This window comes from Asterias amurensis, chromosome 15 (genome assembly GCF_032118995.1).
Source record: "Asterias amurensis chromosome 15, ASM3211899v1".
Lineage (NCBI taxonomy): Eukaryota > Metazoa > Echinodermata > Asteroidea > Forcipulatida > Asteriidae > Asterias > Asterias amurensis.
In genome coordinates, this window is record NC_092662.1 from 2,648,757 (window position 1) to 2,672,861 (window position 24,105).

The 24,105-nt window shown below is 39.4% G+C and overlaps 1 protein-coding gene across 5 annotated transcripts in view; it reads left to right on the forward strand.

Annotated features, from left to right (window-relative positions):
* The window catches only part of LOC139948145 (nuclear receptor subfamily 5 group A member 2-like), a 45,281-nt gene that overhangs the window by 15,192 nt on the left and 5,984 nt on the right, over positions 1-24,105 (forward strand). For 2 of the 5 annotated variants that reach the window (XM_071946194.1, XM_071946191.1), the window contains exons 2-4: positions 13,050-13,343; positions 15,906-16,531; positions 20,513-20,780. In XM_071946194.1, the coding sequence (XP_071802295.1) occupies positions 13,085-13,343; positions 15,906-16,531; positions 20,513-20,780 (1,153 nt within the window). In that variant the 5' untranslated portion in view covers positions 13,050-13,084. Of the gene's footprint in view, positions 1-2,374; positions 2,715-13,049; positions 13,344-15,905; positions 16,532-20,512; positions 20,781-24,105 lie in introns of those variants that run through there. The other 3 variants (XM_071946190.1, XM_071946192.1, XM_071946193.1) reach the window with 3 other exon arrangements.

Sequence of the window (24,105 nt, forward strand, 5' to 3'; positions counted from 1 at the left end):
GCATATCAGTGGAATTTGTTGTCTCGCCAAAATGCGTTTGTGGGGGTTTGAGCTATTTGTCATATGGAAAACAAAATTGTCAATAATTTTAGTTTTAACATCAGTATTCGAAGGCACCAACAGCAACCGTACGTTGTTCTTTTAACTTTTGAGGGGAAATTATTTCTGTTTTAAGCTCCGGATTTTACAATATTTTTTTCTGTTTTTGTTTGACCTTATTTGTTTGCACTCGGAGAAAAATGAGCTGCGGCTCAAATTAAGTTGAAATAATATTGTCATTGTTAGCAATTTAATTTCAGGCATGATTGGTTTTGCATTAAAATTATTAACAAACTGATGACTTAATACTTTTGGTAAAGTTAATTGTTTTTTCTCGTGAAAATTGTCCGCCCGGAGATCACAGTTTTCCTCGACCAAAATTGTAAATATTGTTTTGCTTGATGGATCACTTGTTAGTTAGCGGCCACATCATATGAAGTTAGACCTCTGTTGATCTGTTCTATTAGATTTAAGTTAAATAAGATGTACAAATTGGAACACCTGGATGAGCTTGTTATTTTTTTCATTTTTTTTTTAGGGGGGGGGGTGAAGTTATCGCAATATTTTCCATATAGAATGTTTTCGAAACCTTTGTATCTATTTGGCGTAATAAATCGTTTTCCCGACTGCCTGCAAAAAAAAATCAAACGAAAAAAATATCATAATCTTGAAAAATTTATTGCTGCTGTGAAACTGTTGTTGTTTTATGGATTACTATTATTTTTCCATAAAGTAATATTTATGGATACATAGTGGGCGATATGAAGCAGTAATAGGTCGGTTCTGTTTTATCTACAATCCACAAGCTATTTTACAATTTATGAGTCTATTTCGATGTTGTTTTTTTATATATTTTTTTTCAATCCATGAATTATTTTTGTGTGCTTATCAGCTTCTTGAAAAGCTGTGTATCTAATTAGAAATATGACATCGAAGTAAATACAAGTTAGCAAGTTCTTGTTTTTGTTACAAATAATAATTTTTTTATTTATCCATGATCGATTATGGCTGTTTAATTTATAAACACTGAAAAGAACGCTCCTGTTGTGATAATTGGCCAATATAACATTTGGCTCCCAAACGTATGATTACTAATTATTATTTGTTGAATAAACAACAAATGGACACAGCCTGTTGTGAGTTGTATTATTTGATTGCTTCGGGAAATGAAAAGGTCACCCAGCCAAAATATCTGTCGTTATTTGGAGGTTGTTGAAATGCTACAAATTACTTTTGCATAATTATTACAAATGTTATTATTTTGGAACTGTTATTATTAGTAATTTTTGTTATTTTTTTCTGGTTTAAGAAAACAATGCATTTGTAGAACAGCTGCTCAATTTCTGCAAAGTTAACAAACCAAAAACAATAAATTACACAAACAAATATTTACAAAAACTCGAGCTCCTGAGGCAGGTTGGAAACTTGTGTGGGGGTGGTCAAACACAATTTTTGTCCCCTGGATGAGTTGATATTCTAGTTCCCAAAATAGTTGTTTCTCTAGAAGAACATATGACGAACAATTGGTTTGAGTGAAAAACAAACTGCGCGCTGTAAACTAATATTTTTTTTAATTTATTTGTGATTTTAGTTTAAATCATTTGATGGCGTACTTGGTTCCAGTTTGCATGTGTTTGGGTAAATATTTTGAGTTAGACAAGATCAATTAACTAATTTGAGGCGTGTTATACCTGCGGAGTAGGACCCCAACAAAAGGTTGGATTGCTTATGTTGTGATAATGTTTGTGAATTGTATGTTTTGGGGATGAAATTCCGGATGTTTAAAGCTTGTTTTAGGTAAGCTGATGTAAATTTCAAATTTATTTTAAGGTGAAATATTGTTGTAGACGATGTTTTCTGTGGTCACCTGTTTGCACATAATAGAATAGTTATTATGCAAAGTAAATTTGTGGTTAGGATCGAGTCTTTCGACGTACAAATGTTTTGAGTTGGATTTGTTTGAAGAAGAAATGTTGTTTGAATATTTTAAGAAGATCAGAACCATGTGCACATGGTGAGGTTATTGTGGGTTCACGTGTGTGCGTCTATTTCCCGGAAAGCATAAACCCCCTTCCTTCCTCATTTGGTACCACATCGAGGCATTGATACAAAAAAAAACTAGCCCAACTCGTCATTTCTAAAGCACCATACAAATATTGCCCACACAAGTTTCTCACGCGATCTAAATCAGACCCGCCACACCGGCAGCCAATCAGCGTCGCCATGCCGTGAACTATGCTCATCAAATATGCGAACGTGACTGGATCTAATATGCATCAATGAATATTAAGCACCCGGGGCGCACATGCGCACAAGGGTAGGTCTCATCACGTTCATACTATAAGGCATATTCCATGCTCCGTAACTCGCGGTGTAAATTGTATAGTGTGTATACACCTACATAGAGAATTTTCGAAACGGGTAACCCCTTCACAGAAATTTCACGAGGCGATTTTTTTCTTCTTGGAGAGGAGGGGTAAACCAGGTTATTTGAGACAGTGTGGCCCCCCTTGTTTGTCTGGAAACCACTTTGGTACACGGAGTGAGGGGTGTGGTGTGAGCTATGAATTGTGTGGAGCTAGTAGGAGTAGAGGCGGGCTGTATGTCCACGGAGGCGGCAGGAGCACTTGGGGACTCCGGTGCCACTACGAATGGTGCGTCCCCGTCAGGTCAAGGTTAGTGCGGCAAGCAGTATTGTTGTGTAAAGAATTCCTGTGATTAATATACTCCCGCACACCGTGTGTGCTGCATATCCACCTAGTAGCACTTACCATCGCATAGATCGCCGGGGCCGTTTCTTCATAATAATGCATCCACCAACCTAGCCAGGCTTCGCTATTTGCACCTCAAATACAGTCTCATGAAAAATGTTGACTTGTGAACAAATGTACTTTTATGAGTATTCAAAGCCGTTTATTTTTTTTTTCAGCGTGTTGTTTATTATACCTGTATGTTTGTAATGGGTGCACGGATTTAATGTCTCCTTTTGCATTGCATGGTTATCGATTTGAATTTAACATTGATTGAGTGACACAAATACATATCTGTGAAGTGTATTGTATAAGTTTATCAGCTGGACATTGCTCTATGGTGGAACAAATGTCATAGTTTAATTCCATGTATACCAGATATGGTCTGTTCTGCGTGTTACGCAATGGTTGTCAGTGTCATACACATATTTTGATAGGCAGTTGTATACCATTGTTTCTCTTCTAAACAAAGGAAAACAAAACTTCAATAAACACTCAGTCATCCCCAATGCCTTCAGAATCACACCAAATCTTCCCTGACCAAAGATTGAAACCGGAAGCACTGAACCCTTGCCGGAAGTGACGTAACAGTTTCCTGCTAGTATTGTTTTTATCCTTAGTTTGTATCTCTCACGAGAGAGTTTGTAAACTGAAGAATTTATGTGAAGTTCCACCACGACTTGACAGAAGACTAAACTAAATGGACTAAATCTGTTTTTGACATGAACCTGTTACGTTGGTTGATTTATAGGGGTGGTCTTGGTACGTGTCGTTCCTCTAGCTTTCACCAAAAAGGCACTGCATTCCACCTTAACTTGAAACTACAATTCACAGCTTGAGATGAGTCTATAAAAAGGAAAGGTTGAGCCCCTTGAGCTCCCCTGTTAAGTTATAGTTTGTTTTGCTCTTAAAGATTCATGACGAACATCCAGGAAGTGTACTGAAACGAATCCGTCGGAACATTTTGAAAGTCTGCAAATGATCAGAAACTGATTCCCAATCCTGACCACGGTTCCTTTTTGAGCCATTAGGTAACCGTAAGAAAACATTTTGAAAGTATGCAAATGATCAGAAACTGGTTACCAATCCTGACCACAGTTCCCTTTTGAGCCATTAAGGTCTGTGGTTGGAACTGTCAGCAATAAATGACAGTTTAGTTTGATATTGGATGCTGGACATTCACATCGGTTTGTACAGCGAATGTCTCCTTAGCTATTTAGATATTGGACATCCACGTACCGTTGGTACAGTGGATGTCTACTTTTTTGGAGACTGGACGTTGCTGCACAAAACTCTATGTGATAATGTCATCGATAAAAAAAGTAAACATTCGCTATACAAACCTGTGTGAATGTCCAATTACAAACTGGTACAGTGAATGTCTACTTTTCATTTGGAGACTGGACATTGCTGTACAAACCTATGTCATTGCTCAATGTCCAATATCGATGTACAAGGTAGAGACATTCACTGTACAACCCTATGTGATTGTGAATGTCTCAAATGTCCAATAATCGAAATTAAAAAGTAGACATTCGCTGTATAGACCTGTGTGAATGTCCAAAGTCCTATAACTGTCATCCCAAAACCATTTTTTCCCCCCTTCCCAATCGTGCTTTGCCTTGTTAATATGAAACATGCACATTTTATTGTAGGTTTACCCATGGAGCTATAAAATGGGTAGCTCTATGGTTCACCCCAATAGAGGGTACCACCAATAACAAGTTTCATACAAAGTTGAACATTGACAAACTGCACGAATCACACGGGAGCACAGCAGTTTTAGGTTCCGGTGTTAGGACTCACGCACTACTATGGAGATATCCCTTAAAGGAGAAGTTTCACACCTAAACATATCATGCTGCATTGAAAGTTGTATGTATCCTTCTTAAATGTCAAGTCGTGGACTATATCATCGGGAGTGCTTTTAGGGTTCGCTTTCAGGTTGACTGGTACGTAACAATTAACGTTTACATTAAGAAATGCGGGCCTACATTAGTGAGACCACGATGTTCAAACCGTTTGAGCAGATAATGTGGCCATTATGTTCATTACGTTTTGATGCGTTTTCTTGTTTTATTGTAAAGGGATCGAGCTTTAAAGTTTCATTACATTAATTAAAAAGTGATGAAAACTGTTAATAGTACATGTACTTTGGGGTGTGTGCTCGGGAGTAGTGCTGTACACTGCTGTTCACTCAGCCATGACCAATGTTTTGTTTTAAATATGTTCTGAATGGCTTTTACGTGAAGTAGCTTGTGAGTGTCACAGTCTGTGTTTCGTTTGTAACGGAAGCAAATATCTGTGTGATTTTGTCACTGAAATGTCGGTGAAATATTATTGGAATTGGCGGGTAAAAAATATTCTCCAGTGAGACTTTGTTGGTTTGTGATCACTTTTAAGCGATTATATCGGTAGTGCGGAAACCTCTAAATGCACTGGACACCTTTGACAATTGTTAAAGACCAGTATAACATAAAATAACAGACCTGTGAAAATTTGGGCTCAATTGGTCATTCAAGTTGCACGAAAATAATGAAAGGAAATAACACCCTTGCTACACAAATTTGTGTGCTTTCAGATTCCTGAGAAGGTCTTCTTCAGGCCTCTCTGAAGTTTCTTTCAAATGCATATATTTTAGTGAGGGGAGAAAATACTTCAGAGGGAGACATTTTCCACAATGTTTTATACTATCAACAGCTCCCCGTTGCTCGTTTCCCCCGAAAGTTTGTACGCTTATGTATAATATTTTGAGTTATTACCAAACGCGTCCACCGTGCCTTTAACAGACCGAGGCGTCGAAGCTCTGCTTGCGAGTTGACGGCTTTGACTGCCCGGGGGCTTCCAGGCATCTGGGCACCAGTGTTCTCGCTACACGCTAGCTGGTTTTCCACCATTGTAATGTGTACATAATAGTCTGGGGATTATAATATTCAGCATGCCGGTACACACGGTGAGCTAGAGAGAGAGAGAGAGAGAGCGAAGGCCTAGCACATCATCAACACAGGTCCCTATGGCATCCAAGGGCATGTAGTTGATACACATGTAACTGATGGCTGGGGGAATTCTTTTGCATCAGTCGCTAGCATGTCGCTAACTTAAAACACGGACTGTACTTAGAGCTATACACGCCAGGCATCTAGGGATTAAACTCCAGTGCAAGACAATTGTCATAATCCATTTTAGAATTAAATTATATTCCATTTTGGAAATTAAAGCAGGACTCCCTCTCTGAATCTTTTTGTTTTATTTTGGGGTAAACAAAAATTGTAAACACTTCAAAAATTATTTTATGTCTGTAGTTTCAATGTGGCCACAAATAACACACATAAAAAAAAATATGTATATACCCTGACTTGTCGTCCCTCATTAAAGATATTTTCCGACTCTGGTGACATCGAAGGCAATGGACACTAATGGTAATTACTCAAAATAATTGCATACAAACTTACTTGGTAACGAGCAATGGTAACGAGCATAGTATAAAACATTGTGAGAAAGGGCTCCCTCTAAGGTCCCGTAGTTTTTGAGAAAGTGGTAATTTCTCACTCCAAATATTGAAAGACTTTAGGCCTGAAGTCTGTTATTAATTGGGCAATTGAAAAGCACACAAGTTTGTGCAGCAAGGGTGTTGTTTATTTTATTATTCTCTTGCAACTTCGATGACCAAGAGTTCAAATGGTCACATATACACCATGGAGGTAGAAATACCTCCATGGATACACCAAGTGGGAATATAGGTCTTTGACAGTTACCAAAGGTGTCCAGTGCCATTAAGCCTGGTTTGTGTCCCCCAGCCTTGATTTGAAAACATTAATGTGACTTGATGAAGATAATGGTGGATGAAAACAACAGCTCATGTAGTCAATTTATAAAGTGAACATTTCTTGCCCTACATAGCGCTAACACCACAGTTATCCATATGCCTTATGTACCAATAAATTCACATTTTTACTATTGTGCAGATATTATAGGGGTTTTTTTGTAATTTGAAACGGTCATTATTATTTTTTTATGATTTCCAATTGACAAAGGGAATTTATTTCCAATCAAATTGTCTTCGAGAGTCAACACACTTTGCCAAAAAGTACCATGACTTTAATTTCAATTGGCTATCATTCTTGTAATGAAGCATCGCTTTAAAAAAAGAAGTAATTCAACCATTCTTTTTAGACGTAAAAGCTAAAGCCCTACCAGTGTTTCTGACACTAGTTTATGATACATATATTATATTTTTTTTTTGTGGTGGGGGGATCGTTTTCCTCTTTGTTTTGATCGTTATCAAATGCAGGTACACTTAAACAATGCTTTGTTGCAATTCTAATGAAATGGTTTAATTTGTTTCAGAGTGTTACGGGTTTAACAGTAGTCAAAAAAAAACATAAAAAGTAGTGTGGAGTACTATACTGCTGGTATTGTCGGCGTAGTGGTTAACTGCAAACTTCCCCTAAAAAGAATGGGTTGGTGGAAGTCATAGCTTGAGCAGTATTTTTATGTGCGGTCAAATAATCGAACTGTACTTTTTAGTGAATGTATTTGCGATAGTTGTCAAGGGTTCAAAAAATCATTTACAATTCTGTGTTGGGTTCGAATTCGATTTAAGTATGATATAATTTTTAAGACTGGATTTCAACAAACACAAGAGAAATTAGCACAAGAACCAGTTCTAAGATGTGCTTTGCGCCAAAAGGGAACTTGCTATTGTACTGGATTTTCTATAGGATTTTCTGGCTTCAAAAGATCGGATGGGAAGTTCACTTTTCAAGTGTTTTATATTTATTTAGAGACAATGTCACCTATGTTTACAAGTATGAGCTATGGGCCTTTCCAACAGGAAAGATGTTTAATACTGGTCAAATGATGGGATATTTTACAGTTCGTGCATTTCCACATGAATACAAGGGTGTATACAAAATAACGTAGTTCTTCTGTACATGTTTTGAGATGTGCCCTTCCCCTCCCCCTTCCCTTCATATCAAATTAAACTTGACCAAAGGTCATTCACTGCCATCTCCATAAACAGCAAGATATCACATTTTGCTTTCATTATTTTATACAAACTGTGCCTGCAGGAAGTCCAGGCTTTGTGACTCTTGTAAAACATGTGACGTCACAGGTTACGCACTCTTTATTCCGTCAGGTAGATTTTAGTGGGTGTGTAGAATTAGGTGTAACACGCCCATTTTTGGACCACTTGTTTTCCAATTCTATTGTTGACGCCAAACACGTTTTATACATTATGCCTTTAAGTGTGAACTCCATTGTTGAGCTGTTCATTGACTGTTAGTGGTTCATTTACAAAAGTTGTAGAAATAAATCTTCGACACCCACAATTGGTCTCCCAAATCATTTATAATATTTAGTGAACCATTTTCTTTTAATAGAATGACATCACCTTCATCTTGAACCCATTTGGATCATCATTTCGTGATGACTTTATTTTTTAGATGATTGTTTAATTATAAAAACATTTGAGTATTTTTGATCTTGAAATATGTTCATTCATTCAATGTGTGTAATTCATTGCAAACACCTGCGGTACCTTGACTTATTTTTGTTTTACATTGAATGTCTCACGGACACCAGAGTACCTTCCTGTCTCATGTTAGATTACATTGTTTTAATTTGTGAGGGAGGGAGGGGCCAGACTACTCGTTTCATGATGGTTGGAAGAAAAATGTGGGGGAAGCCCAAAACGATTGTCTTTTTGTATGTAACGAGAAATACGTTCATGAGGCCTGACAAATTGCCATTTTAAATTAATAAGAAACAACATAAGTATTTAAATTAAGACACTTTTCGTGAAGATTTGGGTGAAATGTGTGGATGTGCGTCTCAGATTATCCTGTACAAACACCTCGAGAGGCAGAAATTTGTGAAAGGGTGTTCAAATATGCTGGAATTTAAAAAAACTGGTGTCGAAAATTTTTCACTGGCAATACATTAACATGTAAATTACCGATAAAACATGGTGTCCAAATTTAAAACAGGGTATTCAAAAGTCACTCGGACACCCCCTCTGGCTAACACTATGGAGGCCAGTACACCCTTCCCGTCATGCATTGGTGCTGTGGGGGGGGGGGGGGGGTCGTTGCCGGTCTGTGATTCAAACCGACCTTGGTGCCTGGTAAGTAAACTCGCAAACATCACCAGCTCAGACGCTGATCAAACATTGACATTATATATGTGTCTTTGGCGAGCTCATCAGTTACATAACCCTTAATTGCTTCATGTAAATACTCGATCGATCATAACGGGTCAAAGATCAGACTTTAAAGGCCATTGACCCTTATCAACCAACTTGCATGTCTGGTTGCTCGTATACTTCATTAGTTATTGTATATATTAATGAGGGGGACAGACTGTTTGTCATACCGGCCTCATTATTCTCCTGAAGGCAATCAGAGGTTGAAATTTTGAGTTGTCAACCACCGGTTCTTCTCAGAACCCCCACCCTACTAAAATAAGAAGTTCACATGGTGCTACCTCAAACCTCTTTTAGTTTATACCACCCTGCAAAGTTTCAAATCATACTTGTCGGTTTAGTTGCAATCTAAAACATTTCCTGAAGTTAGTCTCTAAAGTATTGGAAGGTGACATGTAAAATAGCCAATAGCCATTTCTTTTTACACAAATCGAGGAGTAACCCATGGTGCGTGTTGGCGGTCGTAACCGTTAACTGTTTCGGTTGAATTGGCCAATGGTTAATCACTGACCATTAGACGAAACCGTGATTTGCCAAGAAGAACCACATGAGTCAATTTAAAACGAGGGATACAAAATAAGTTGCCTTCCTTTTGAAGGTAAAATAATTTGTGGTGCAGTGATTTTCAGCGATGATCAGACAGTGAGTTTATTGTCGAGTATTTGTTTTTCAGGGTTGATGCTGTTCATATTGACACAACCGTCTGTGAATATAGTTAGTGTGATAAACGGCTCTCTAAATAACATACACTATGAGTCGGTTACCGTTATGTAACAGAGGCCCTTTTCGAAGCCACGGCTTCGGCTCCAGGTTCGACTCGGGCTAGCGGTTGTTTTGACAATATTATGCGTGCTTTGCGTACGTGGTCAGGGCTTCAGACGAGAGGACGGAGCCTGAAGCCGAATTCAAAGCCGTGGATTCGACAAGGCCCTCAATGTAGATACTCACACAGCACAGACATTTAAATGGGTGTGTTCTACCTTATTTGCTTTGTTCTTCAAAATGGTGTTTGACCGTAAACTGATTTATTGAGATGTTTTAATCAGCGTGATATGACCTTTGAACCATTGGAAACGACGGCCCCGACTTAAAATGACTACCCTGTTTTCCCGTGTGACCTCAGTGCGGTTACAAATTCATTCGACACAAATTATCAACGTGTCCATCCTTTTTATCAGTTTTTACTAAATGTTGAAAAACTCTATATTTTTGTAGATATATTTTTTTTCCCCCATTAACGTAATCGACTCTTCCTTGAGAATTTTGTTATACAAGCAATCGTTACGTAATGTAAGTTTCTATTACGTAATCAAATATGAATATGAGGCAATTTTTTGTAAAGCGGCTTTCCAACTGTGCGGGTTGTTGCGATGAAAACGACCGATTCGCATTTTAAGATAATTGTTTATTTCCAAATGTGCCCTTTTTCTCATTTTTTCCCCCTTTCAATAATTAATTTTGGATTACAAAAAGTACCCAATGGGTTTCGAGTAGCATCTGTTCTTGCTCTGTATTACTGAGAAATTGCTTTATAAAAAAGCATCCAATGTAGTAATTGGAGCACCTTATTGGGTTAGTTTTGCTTTAAGTCGAAATTTGAAGTCAATTTTACGCGGCTCATTTATCAATATTTAGCGTCATATTGAAACAGTTTATGAGGTTTGGAGGTCACTGGAGAATCTAGTAAATAAAATACTTTGTTGAGTCTGGATGAAAAAAATATAAGGTTGGAAATGGGTGCCGATATAGGGGAAACAAATCAAATTAAATGCTTGGCCTGGTTTTACCTTTTGTTTCCTCATACGCTGGATTTAACTAAAAGAGCGAGTCCGCGTCGATTTCAAGAAATTTGTATTTCAGAGAAACTCCCCCACCATGTAATGAATATAAACTGTGACTTAAAAGGCACTATGTACCTATCAATATTTGAGTGAGAAATTACCTCTTTCTGAAAAACTACGTTACTTCAGAGGGAGCTGTTGCTCACAATGTTTTATAAAATTAACAGCAGCTCTCCATTGCTCGTTACCAAGTAAGATTATGTGCTGACAATTATTTTGAGTAATTGCCAATTTAGTATACAGGGCTTTTATTCCTTCCTCCGTGTGTCAACTATGTCATAGCATGGAGGAAGGAAATAAACACATTGCATGGATTATTAAGACCGCGGCCATGTTGTATTTTTTCTTTCGCACAGTGGCAACCCTCTCCTACAATAGGCGCTTAATTTCTCCAGCCGTAGAAACAACGCGTGTTCATGAGTCAGCACCCGCGTGCTATCTTATGAAGACAGCAACGAGTTTTGAGTATTGACTGTTAGCTGAATGGAGTGTTCCAGCGGTGAAGTCAAAGGGAGGCGAGTGTGCAAACTAAATTCCCGCGCGTTTTGACGAGATCTTCCACATTATTACTCAAATTTATTTGCAAATTTTCTTCCCAACCTCGTTTTGGTGGCGCTATTACTATACTATAAAAAAAACCTGTGGTTTTGCCAGTATTGGCACTTTGGCAACCTAAATTGTATTCAAAGTACTGAGTATACATTGCTTACACACATCGGTATAAGGGTAGCACCAAAAAACACCAATTTATAATTGTATGAGGTCTAGTGTAAACAACTTCACCCCCACTGCCCGTCCTACATAAAGAGTCCAGTTTGCCATTGATATATTTATAAATAGACACAGGCAATGACGTCACCATTGTAGAATATATTCATTTTTAATTTAGTGATTATTTTTTCCCGTTTCTAATCACGTAAAAAGAGACACAGTACAGACTGTTTCTATTGTGGACGCTAAAAGCAATGCATCTGTACATCAAATCCGTTAAGATAATAGAGTATAGGCAAACCACAATATTGAGACCAACTCGAGTATCCTTTGTCCGAAATGAATTCTGTCCATTCATCGTCAGTGGTCATCCTTCGCTGGTCCTTCAAGCCATCGTTCATTAAAATTTATAATTACTTGCATTCCATTAAAAACAAGTCGCAGGCCTCGTGAGCGTGTGCTGGGTATGCTGTATTATTAAAGCGTAAACAATGAAAACAGGCTCTTTTTTTCTTCTTCCTTTTTTGGGGGGATCGTAGCTCATGAACCTCTGCCGTAATAGCGAGCGGGCCACAGCCGGCCGTACCGACGCGCCTCGCAGCCCACGAACGGACTAGCCGTCGCGTTGCACTTTTCCCCACTGGTGGCTTATGTCTACTGCCTGCGCTAATTAATATGGCGGCAGTTTAATTTTTAAGGCACTGTAACATTCTCATCGAAGTTAACAGTAATAAAAATGGAAGTTAGACGTGACACCTTTTCGTTGGTCCAATCAAATGGAAATGTTCAGTTTTTCTTCCGTGTAGGATGATCAACTGCTATAATGACATATCTGTAGTGATGGATTGAGCTTCACTGTTGATGGCCGATATAAAATATTAGGCAGTTACAATATGCATGTCATTGGATACCATTGACGGGGTCTTTATCAGCTAGTACAGTCGCGGCGCCGCCTCGGTGAACATGTCTGGTGGCAAATGATGCTCTTTAGCTTGGCCACCATTGGAAGAGTTTTCACAATATTTGCAGTTTGCATCAATAAATTACAGCTAAAATGTTCAAATAAAGTATTTTCCCCCTAGTGGCTTTTAATTGCACCAAATCCGAGTGTTTGCACACGGCAATAATTTTCGATAGTCGGATAACGTCTAACACAGCTACCTTAATCAGGATCTTATGCAGCATCCCATTTTTTAAAATTACATATCCACATTAGTTTTAGCAGTGTTATATTGATGAAATATTGTGAAACCTCTTCAAGTGTACGATGTGAAAAATTCAGGGCACCACGGCAATTCCTTTGGGTGCTGTGTGCATTTTGAAGCCTGATATAGTCGAAATGGGTACAGTCATAAATCGGCTTTGGACATTGATTTTTAGCTGTGTTTTAGATCTACAATGTTGTGACAAACTCTTCGGTGTACAATTTGGGAAAAAGGACACATGAGAATTCGGCTGTCGACCCCTTCGCACCGAGCATCCCCACCATCACTGAAATCTCAGGTTGTTCTCCTTATTTCCCAGGTCCTCCTCTCAGAATGGACTTCAACTTTGAGCAGAGCGAAGTCAAGCCGGAGTTCGACGAGTGTTGTCCGGTGTGCGGAGACAAGGTCTCTGGCTACCACTACGGGCTGCTCACGTGCGAGAGTTGCAAGGGGTTCTTCAAGAGGACGGTACAGAATAAGAAGGTCTATACGTGTATAGAGAACAGGAACTGTCTAATAGATAAGACGCAACGCAAGAGGTGCCCCTACTGCCGGTTCCAGAAATGTCTCAAAGTCGGCATGAAACTGGAAGGTAAGAACCAAATCAAGATTTCATATTGAACCCATCCCGAAAGAACCCCCCCCCCCCCCCCCGCCCTGATAAAACAAATTATAATCACGGCACTTTATACCTGATAAAGTATTGCTTACATAGCTACAACATCTGTTCCCAATTTCGTAGAGCATGCAAGCTTAAACAATCGCTAAACACAGAAAAATCTTGCTTAGCAAAAATAAGTTACCAGCCGTAGATTTTCTCTTGCTGTGACTGGTTATATATAGCCCACAGCTATGTGATTAGGACCAGCTTGCAACACAGCACAGGGGACCGGTTATTGATACAAATTGACAACACTTACAGTTTTGGCTGGTAACCGGTTTTTATAAAGCGAAAGGACTCAGACTCACACTGGCCCTCTATACCGTTTAGTATCAGGTTTTACCGTAAGAGAACACAGGGTATCAGACATGGGTCAAATCTCGAACCACGGTGGCTTGAAAATGTTGTTGTTTTTCTCTTATTAACTTTCTCTCGATCGACTAAATACGGAAGAAGAAGAAACGCGAAGTCTCTGCCGAGGATGATGTCTCAGTCATAGTCTGGTTTCGTCAACGTCACTTTCCAACACACCCTAACCATTCACAAACTCTACACCACCACAGCATCCTCAAAAGCGTTCGCTACCAGACTTGTCAATTTTTTAATAAATCAAGTCGGGGACCGCTGAAAAAACAAACACGATTGACAAACAAACCATGAAGGGAGGAGGAAGGAATAAATATTCTCGAGCCGTCGAGCTTTGGGGTTTTTTCTTTTGATGATTGAATAAAAATTGATCATGACCGTGTTAAACCGGAATTGAGGCGTCAGTTGCCAGTGGGGGAAGGAGGGCCGCGGAAGATTCTCCTTTTCTTGCGGTGGGCAGATAAAACTGCGCACTCGTGCCGTCTGAGTGAATAACATGTAAAAGTCTGAACAGCTATACCATTTCGGAATGTGGTGTTACCGTAAACCTCTCTTAGTTGTACTTGCACCATGCACAAATTCAAAATCTTACTTAGCAGGAATGATATGTGGTCTTGAAATTGTTCTGTTGTTTAGCTGTATTCCTGCTCAATTCTGCTAAGCCAGAAGATTAAGAAAATCTGTAGGCATACAGTTGTCTTAAAAACCTCACTTTTAAAACCAAAGTTTTAGCCAGGATTTGATAAAAATTACGTTTTACCTTGCTGGCAAATTGTCTTCGTGAACTAAAAAAACACTGGAGCAAGACTTTTGCACGGCTTAAAATACTGTGCAATTATATGTTGTGAAGTTGTTTTATTTGTCACTTTTTGAAGAACTAAATTTAAGAATCAAGTTCTCAAACCCAGTTTGAAAGAAAAGAAAATGGGCGTTTTCCTCGAAACCCCTTTTTCTTTTAGTGGTGGCATTATAGCCACGTGGCTTTTTCAATAAAATAAAATAAAAAAATCATCGATAATGGTTTGCAACTTCTAATTTAAGCTCTCTTTCCTTAAATACTTTGTAAAGTCCATCCTCGAAGTTACTGATTCATCCTCGAAACGGATTCTCAAGAAACGATCAGAAGAATTTTTTTACTACACAGCCTCGATTTTAGTCACGTAGATACAGAAGAACAAAAACAAGAGAAGAAGGGAAAAATCCATTTTGTAACTCGCCCAATAATACAACGCATTACCCATCATTTAACCAACGTTGTTGGCCTTTTCAGTTTCCCCCTTCCCGAAGTAAGCCTTTTTTGTTTTTGGAAAAGAAGAGATTGGTTCGGAACAACCGGATGAATTGCCATAGTTTGTCTGACATAATTACGGAGTGGTCTACAAAGCTGTCCTGACCATGCCCAAGGACGCGATGGTGCCAGTAGTCCGGGGGACGAGACTGAGTCTAGCCTCGTCCCCAAGGACCGCCTCTTTTCTCGCGAGAGAGAGATAAGAAAAAGAAGGGAAAAAACGTTATTCGGAAATGAGGACGAGGTTGGGAGACGTCCCGTTCCCAATCGGTATTTATTGTGTGTGATTTTTGCGGTCAGAAATGCTACAAGCAATTTTAAAATAATTTTATAGGAAGGCCTTAGATCGAAACCCCTTTCGATGAAAAAAAAAATTAAAATAAAAAAAAATATCTATGGCACTTGAAGGTTACGTTCTAAATTAAAGGCAACCCTAATAATAAATAGTATTGTTTATTAAAAGGTTGTCCTTAAAAAGAGTACATTCTGAAGTCCCAAATATCATTTTCTTCCTTGTGTTTCTTTGTTTTACTGTCCTCTATTAAAACATTCCTGAAATATGAAAAAGTTTGCCAGTCCCAGGGATCTTGTTATAAACAAGAATCGACCATATAATCCTTTTTGAGATATGGTGTCCAATGTAATAAAAAAATAGAAAACTGGAGTGTGTGGTTAGGGTGTATACATAGGCCTACAGATTTACCCAAAACCTTACATTGTTATTGTGTCCACCGTGATCTCAAAATGGCTCGTTGAGATATTCTACAGAAACCTCCTTTGGTTGTTTTTGTAAATTATTCTGGATATTGATTTGGGATTTTTCCTTTCAATTGCTACAGCTGTGAGACCAGACAGAATGCGAGGTGGACGCAACAAATTTGGGCCGATGTACAAGCGAGATCGTGCCCTCAAACAGCAGCAGAGAAATCGCATCATCGCCAGCAGCCGGGCCGTCTCGGCACCGGGCAACCCGGACATATCCATGGCGATCAAGAACATCCAAGCCGCGGCGTCGAAGAGCACACCGCTGTACCCCCCGGCCGCCGTGGTCATCCGCGACCCGATGATGGGCAAGCAAGGGCCCATCATGAACATCCCCCAGCCGACGTCGCTGTCCCATAACGGCTACGCCAACCATCACCAGATGCAACCTCTCAACTACACAACGTCCGCAATGTCCCATCAACTACCGACGTCGAGTCCCCCGCCTCCATCCTCCAGCACCAGCCCCCTCCTACACCCCGTCAAGATGGAGCCGGATCAGACGCCGAAGCTTATCCAGGAATTGTTACGGAGCGAGCCGGACCACTCGCAGCTACAGGCCAAAGTTGCGGCGTATCTTCAGAGCCAGATGAGCCTAACAGCGCCCGGGGATTTCTTCAGTATGATCTGCAAACTGGCTGACCAGACGCTGTTCTCGTTCGTAGACTGGGCGAGGAATAGTTTATACTTCAAAGAACTAAAGGTGAGTCATAACTTTCCTCGAAATCAACTTTTTTTTTCATCAAGTTTGAATAAAAATTGTGAAAATTTTTCCTCAAGGTTTGAAAATTTTTTGAATATGACTTTGGTGCTACAAGACAAATATTGTGGAATGGGCACAAACATTTTGAAGCGTCCCTCAAAATCAACTCATCATCAAGTTTGAATTTAAATTGTGAAAATGTTTTCCTTTATGTAAATTGTTTATTATGAATCTTGAATATTGTATTGAATCCTTAAAGCATTGCTGCTGTCCTGGAGAGGTTGGGTTGTAAAATTCATTTGTGCTCTGTGCTTATGCTGTCAACATTGTGCTTATCAGTTGTGGTGTTGTCAGTTTGACCTGACAGAGATTTGAATCTCCATCCCTCTTATAGTTGACTCCAGTTCTAAAAGACCAACACTAACCCTGGATGTGCCCCCCCCCCAAAAAAAAAAAAACAAATATATATGCATGTAAATATATCAGAAAAATTGTGAAAATCTTTCCTCGGGGTTTTATAATTGTGTGAAGTAGATATCAGTGCAAACAGACCAATAATCATGGAAAGGCAAAAATAAAAATCTCAGGTCTTTGGTGACTACCAGAGTTATTAAACCAACATGCTTTCTTTACCAGTGTACACTTTTTCCACTTTGAAGAGCCAACCTACAACACCAACGAGACATTTCAAATCTCCTTCAAATTGAATTTCCGCTTTCAGCCAAACAAATATAGCAAAAAAATATAGATGACCTGACGTTTGTACCGTTTAGCAGAGTCTTTCTCGAAGGTTAAAGAACGTCAGGCCATTAACTTTTTATTTTTATTTTATAAAGAATACAGACATACTTTCTTGTTGACGAAAGGCAGGAGCAGTGGCCATAAAAGACCTCACAAACTTGCCAAAATAACACTTAATGTAGCCTCACCTAAATATAGTCCCCCCAAACAAAAATTGCATAAAAAGCGGGGCCATATTGTGTCATTAAAACATATGCATATTTTCCGCTGTGTTTATTAGTGTGTGGACATAACGAATATCCAATTGTATGCATGAAATCATAATAAATAAAAAAAAGACCGTGGTGAAAAAAAACCTTACGTGTTGTAATCAGTGATTCGGACTACCACAACTGTTTCGAGCCAGCGAGTCGCCAGTAAGACTGTCACCCCGGTAGAAGCTCTAAAATCCCCCGATACAATGAGAAGATGTCGCGACGCTGGTAAGGCGTCCGGACGAAAATTATATTCTTCTTCTCTCTCAAAAAAAAAAAAAAAAATTGTCCGGATCACTCACGGATGGCTTGACCGTGTTTTCTTCACTCTGCTACGCCGCTGGTCGGTGCGTAGACGCCGGGTGTGCATCCCAGCTTTACTCGGTCTTTTTTTTTTTTTTTTTTTTTTTTTGAGAGCTGGCGGCGTTATGTTTGCGGGGAAATCTTTGCCGTAATTCGTGGGTGTAATTGAGGTAGCGAGGGAGGGGACGGCGATGGCCAGAAGCAAACGCGAAAATCGATGATATTATCTACTGTTAAAATGACAGCGCAATCACTGACTTTTTACAATATCTCGCTGACTGTGCTAGATACAGTTTTTTTATGATCATGATGTATTTTTGGTAGTTTGGAATTTAGCCTGCAAGTGTGAAAAAGAAAATCGTTTGCCAATGTATGCCTTGAAATGAAACATCCTTTTTTTCTTTTGAAAATTTTTTTGAGTAACTGTTTTTGAAAACAACCAAATAAATGTAGTGTTTCAAAATTTCACTTCCAATATGCTGTTATCAACTTACTGTCAAATGCAAAATGGTGCCAACGCTGGGCAATGAAACACTTTCATGCCTATTTTGAAACACACTTCTCCTGAAGACGAACAATCGAAACGTCAAGACCTTTTTTGCAGATCCAACACTCCCCCAAAACATATTTCACATAAGGCCACGGTTGCTCTTCTTATTGAAACAAAAAGTGAAACTTCAGAAGTTGATGTGAGCGCTTTAAGCTCACACTAAGTTGAACATGCTTATTTATTACTAACATTATTTTATTGCTTTCTGTGTGGGGAAAAAAATCCTTTTGGCAATATTGTAACTTTCGTTGGGTTGGAAAACACATCTTTCAGTTTCATTTATTGAAATCGCTTCATCTTCTGTCGTCACCCACTTAACTCCCCATCCAATGTCCAAATGTTTTCAAACACTACCAATCCGTACATTAAAACAACAACAAAATGGAATTAAAGAAAAATGTCTTTTGTTAAAAAGACTCGCTCTCTGCAGTCTGCTCTTCTTTTTAATTTTCCACAACATTTTTTCCTCAAAATTGATATTCCTTAATTCCAGCATCTCTAAACCATTATCACTGGGCAATCATTAATTTATAAGAAACAGATGTTCCCCTTACCACTGACCATTTAAAAAAAAAAAATTAGGTTTTTTTTCCCGTCATTATGTGAGGATTTTTCTTACAGAGTAAATAATACATGGAGAGGGACTCGCGTATACTATCTCCTGCCACTGTGTATTTCTGCAGTGGTGCAGACGATAATAAGAATTTCCCCATTGTTTCCCTTCAGCCCGTCTGGACCAATAGCTCCCACTTTTGTCCAATGACTTTTTGGTCCAATGAGCATTGTTTGCGCATGGTCTGATCTCTGAGACGCTCTTTTTTCCTCCCTCTGGTCGTCCCAATATTAGTTCAGACCATTTTGTGTGTGTGTTGTGTCTGTAGTGTAAAAAACAAACCAGTTTTTATTAGTGTCTAACCTTATTTGCGTGTTGACTTCTATCCATAAACCCCCTCTTCTTGTATTTGGATACAGTTTCATCATGCTTTATTTGATCAGCGTCTGTTTGTATACAATATGAGCACTGTTTAAGTATGGCCTGAACTAATTTGCTTCGCAGCGAGTAAAAATGGTTTACTTGTGTAACCGAGAACAATATTTATCACAGTCGAAAGACTTTTGAGGCATCTTGTCATGTGAGTGGGTGATTCCTGCATACAGGTTGTTCCAAGACACAAAAGCTAGAGCCATGCCCACCTAAGAATGAAGACACTAAGATTATTTTCAGACACTACAACATTTTGCCAAAGGTGTTTTTTGTTTGAGTTAAGCTAAGGGACCTTTTCTTTGGAAATAAAATGTAAACCTTTTTTGCTATTTATATCTTGAATAACTGTGGCAACCTCTATCTTCCATGTCATCGTTATTGCAGTTAATTAGTACAACCGCGCTGCAGCTGTTAGAGTTTAAATATAGCAACGCTGCTAAAAGGTGTTGTTTTTAAAATAGGATTTTGACAGATGCCCGAGCCATTATGCTCAGTTTGACAATGATATTCCAAGTTGTCAATTTGAACAAATCAAAATTAAGGCTAGCTACCACAAGACAGGAGCTTGTTTCGTTAGACCATGCTCTGAATCCGAATCTGAACTATATAGTCGGCAAAGCATCCCAATGGAAACATCACTCCAACTTGATTTTTAGTAGAGAAGGCAATGAAGAAATGTTAGTTTTTAGAGGTGAGAGGAAAACCCATATAGGGGAAAACCCCTTCAGCTAGGTAGAGACTGAAAAACACAAATTCACATGCAAGGCACAGGTCCGGGTATCGAACCCGGGTCCACAGAGATGAAAGGCATGGGAGTAACCACGGAGCCTTCTTGATTACACAGGAACATTTTTCTTACATGGAGAAGTGTCTTCCACAGCTTGGTTTCTGTATGGGTCCCTCCACAGTTTCATGAAGTTAAATGCTTGTTTTTTAATTGAATTATGTACCATCATGCAACTATGTAACTCTAAACTTTAGTTTAAAAAATTAATTGCCTTTTTTTGCTATTGATACTGTGGAAATAAACTGATTGATTGACCCAACCTGACTGCCTTCCAGTTGATTTGCCATGTGCGATATTTAAACACTGGAAACATTGATAGTAATGCTAAACAAGAATCTTCTTTTTTTGTTTTCCACTTAAGGTTGAAGACCAGATGAAACTTCTCCAGAACGCGTGGAGCCAGCTCCTTGTCTTCGACCATCTCTACCGACAGGCGCACCACCACGGCGAGGGTATCCTTCTAATCACGGGGCAGACGATAGAGTCCGCCATGTTGCCAATCGGCCTCGCTGCCATGGGCATGGCCGACATCTCAGATCAGATGGTCCGGATCATATCGCGCATGCGCGACCTCAAGATCGACCACAAGGAGTACGTGTGTCTGAAGTTCCTCATCCTTCTAAATCCTGGTAAGATTTTTCTTCTTTTAATTTACCTCGATCAAGTGATGGAAAGAGGTGACAATGACTGTTAAAGGCACTGGATATATTTGGTAATTACTCATAATGAGTACAAAAACTTACATGGTAACGAGCAACGGAGAGCTGTTGATAGTATAACACTGTGTGTAACCATCTCCCTCTCTGAATTGGAGAAACGTAGTTTATGTGAAAGAGATTATTTCTCTCTGAAACATTTGAGTCTGAGGCATACTTAAGACCTGAAGCCTTTTCAGGCATCTGAAAGCACACAAAACGTTGCAACAAGTTAGAGTGTTTTTCTTTCTTTTTTGCAACTTCGACGACCAGTATGAGCTCATTCTTTTTACATCAGACTTGTTGTGTTGTGCATATGCTGGGATTTGACAACAACCAAACATGGCCTGTGCAATCAGTTGAACATTATGTATGAGTTTGTATTCAACATGTAAATTGATCACGATTAGCATATTCATGAGATGACCTATGTGTTTTATATGTCAGACACGATTTGCATTCACACTCGTCATCAATCGGACTGCTTAGTATGAATACTGACCCCATGCTTGTAAATGTTCACATACATCTGATGAATATTCACCCCCACATTGCAATCAAAGTGTTGAGCCGTTCACACTGAACACTTCTGCACCCCATGGGTTTGAACTGACACCATGCACCAAGCAACTCAGTTAATTGACTACACAATGACTATCACATTCTAATTTGTATCATTAGAAATTCTCTCACCGGTACTGCACAAAGATTGCACAAGGAGATTTCTCGATCCAAGAATACAAAAAGTTAATTTATTTTTGTTCTCCTCCTGTGATGAGTAAACTAAAAGATGAATCGCACAAACAAATCAAATTTCAAAATTTCAATCTAGCCATGCCCGAAACTCATTGTCCACGCCTGCCGTTAATTTGGGTGTTGTAGACTGTATTGCCCCTCTTGCAATTTTATATATATCCCCATCTTATCGTTGATCTCTTTGGAATTGCACTACAGTCTGGCACCAGACTCATATCATATCTCTTACAGCATGTAGACAATGAGTAATGGCACGACCGAGGCCACATTTAAATTGACCCCTCGATTATAACAGGGCCCCTTGAATTGCCAAAGCAATCGGGTGCCGTACTTGCTAATCTGGTGACGTCACTTTTTTTCTAGTAATTTTTTTCTTCTTCTTTTCTTGAGGACAATGAATAATTTTGCACCCGGGCGAGGTCACACCAAATTGACCTGAGCCATAGAAAGGAGGGAGGAGAAACAGTTGTCCCGAGAAATCGGGGCGCGTCATTTTTTATTCATATTTTTTTTTTATTCTTCTGTTGAGCAATGATGGGATGATGTAAATGGACCCGCAAGGACACCGTAGTTTGTATAGATTGGATGTTATCATTGTGCCAAGCTCCAAACCCCAAATGGGGTCCCGATTTGATTACAGAAACAAAGACGATCCTTTCCTATTAATTGGGTGCTTCTTATTTATCTAGTCTGAGAAATCAACTCAAAGATGCACAATGTCTTTCACCCGTCTCTAGAAGAAAACAAACTTGTGGTGACAAAGCATGAATTGTAGAAGAAGAACAAATAGAAAACTGAAAATAAAAATGTATGGACGCACTGCAGTTGTTTGTATAAATTATGTGCTTTTCCAAATGATTATTCGCCGTGTCGACATTTGTACGCACTTGATTATGTCGGGGGTAGAAAGAAGAAAGCCACTTGTCCCCATCTCGCGATAAAAGCCGCTGCTGTCATTCAATGTGCAATATAAACCACTGATCCAAGCGCCGGCTACGTCTCTCTCACTCTCTCCCTCGCTCCTCGTACGCCGTTGATTCACTCAATTTCACCGCGTGACCTTGGCTGGGCATCACCGCCTACCGTACATGGGGAGAATTTCCCCCAAGGCCCCCGGGGACCTTACTGAATTGATAAAAAAAAGAAAACCTTTAAAGGGGGAGTCGATGAGTACTAGTATCGCTACTCGAACCCGTTAGAATCCCATGGGGAACCGTGTCCCCATCATCATCACCGGCATCAAATTAGTATCTTGTCTACCGATCTCCGCCATGGATAATGTGCAAACGCCAGCCACATCACACGCCGTGGTAATGCGTTGCTTTACAGCCGTAGTATAGCCGGGGCATTTGGAACCCACACGGTGGTGTGTGGAGGAGCAAGATAGACCATGAGATAGGAGAAGGCGCGCCTCTGTGTGCGAGAGTGAAGTCCCCATCAGTTTTCCCTCCACCGATTTCTAGCCCCCTTCTTCTTCTTCTTTTCTGCTGCCTCCCGATCCCCACTGGTTCTTAATCACATTCATGACAGTGATAATACGGAGTGCCAAGGTCACAAGGCATTTTCCCACGTCTTGTGCAGGCCTAATTACTCAGTGATGTGTACGCGCGAAATAGCCTATATAGATGAATCATGCATTACACGGCGTCGAGTCGGTGGTAATTCGCCGACTGGCTCGACGCATACACGGCCCCCTAGAAAACACTGCCTAGAAAGAAAAAAAAATTCAAAATATGAAGAGAAAAAAAATCAGATTCGTAGTAAATTTGTTTAAGATGTTACTAGTGCACTAGAAAACACTGGCGGGAAAAACCTTAAAAATATAGATTTGTGATGCGATTTTGTTTGTTTTTACATGGCCCTAGAAATCACTGCCTGAGGAAAACTGTCAAAAATAGTATATTCAATAGTATAGACGATTTGTAAATAATCAGACACACAACAAACAAACACTTATACACATATACAAATATACACATTATAGGCAAGCAAGTAACTAAAAGAGGAATTCTTATGAGAATTTCCGGATGGAAAAATCATGTATTGATCGAATTCCATCACAAAATCTCCACTCCAACCTCAAAACATCTTTTAAAATATCGAGAAGGTGGAAAACCAAATCGCCCCGGATATACCTAGGATTTGTTCCCACTGCCGTGCTCGCTGATCGGTTAAAGTGACCGTGATGCATCGCCAACAATTTGCATATATTTTTGACGAATTCCCCCCACCCTTCCATGACAGTAAGGGAATTATGAGGTCACAACCATAATGCACGGCCGTATGCAGTGTGGGCAGGTACCTTCATTCTAATAACGTAATCCCGCGTGAGTTTTAAATCACGCGCGATCCCCCAAGCCGTCCCAAAATAAGCCTCGATGTATTACGCCAGTACATTATGCACATCGAATTCGCTGTTCTAAGAAATTCTATTGTGATACGTTAATGTTTCACAACTGACAAAAAAACAAAATCCGTTTTTAATTGTGTGTGCGACGGCAAG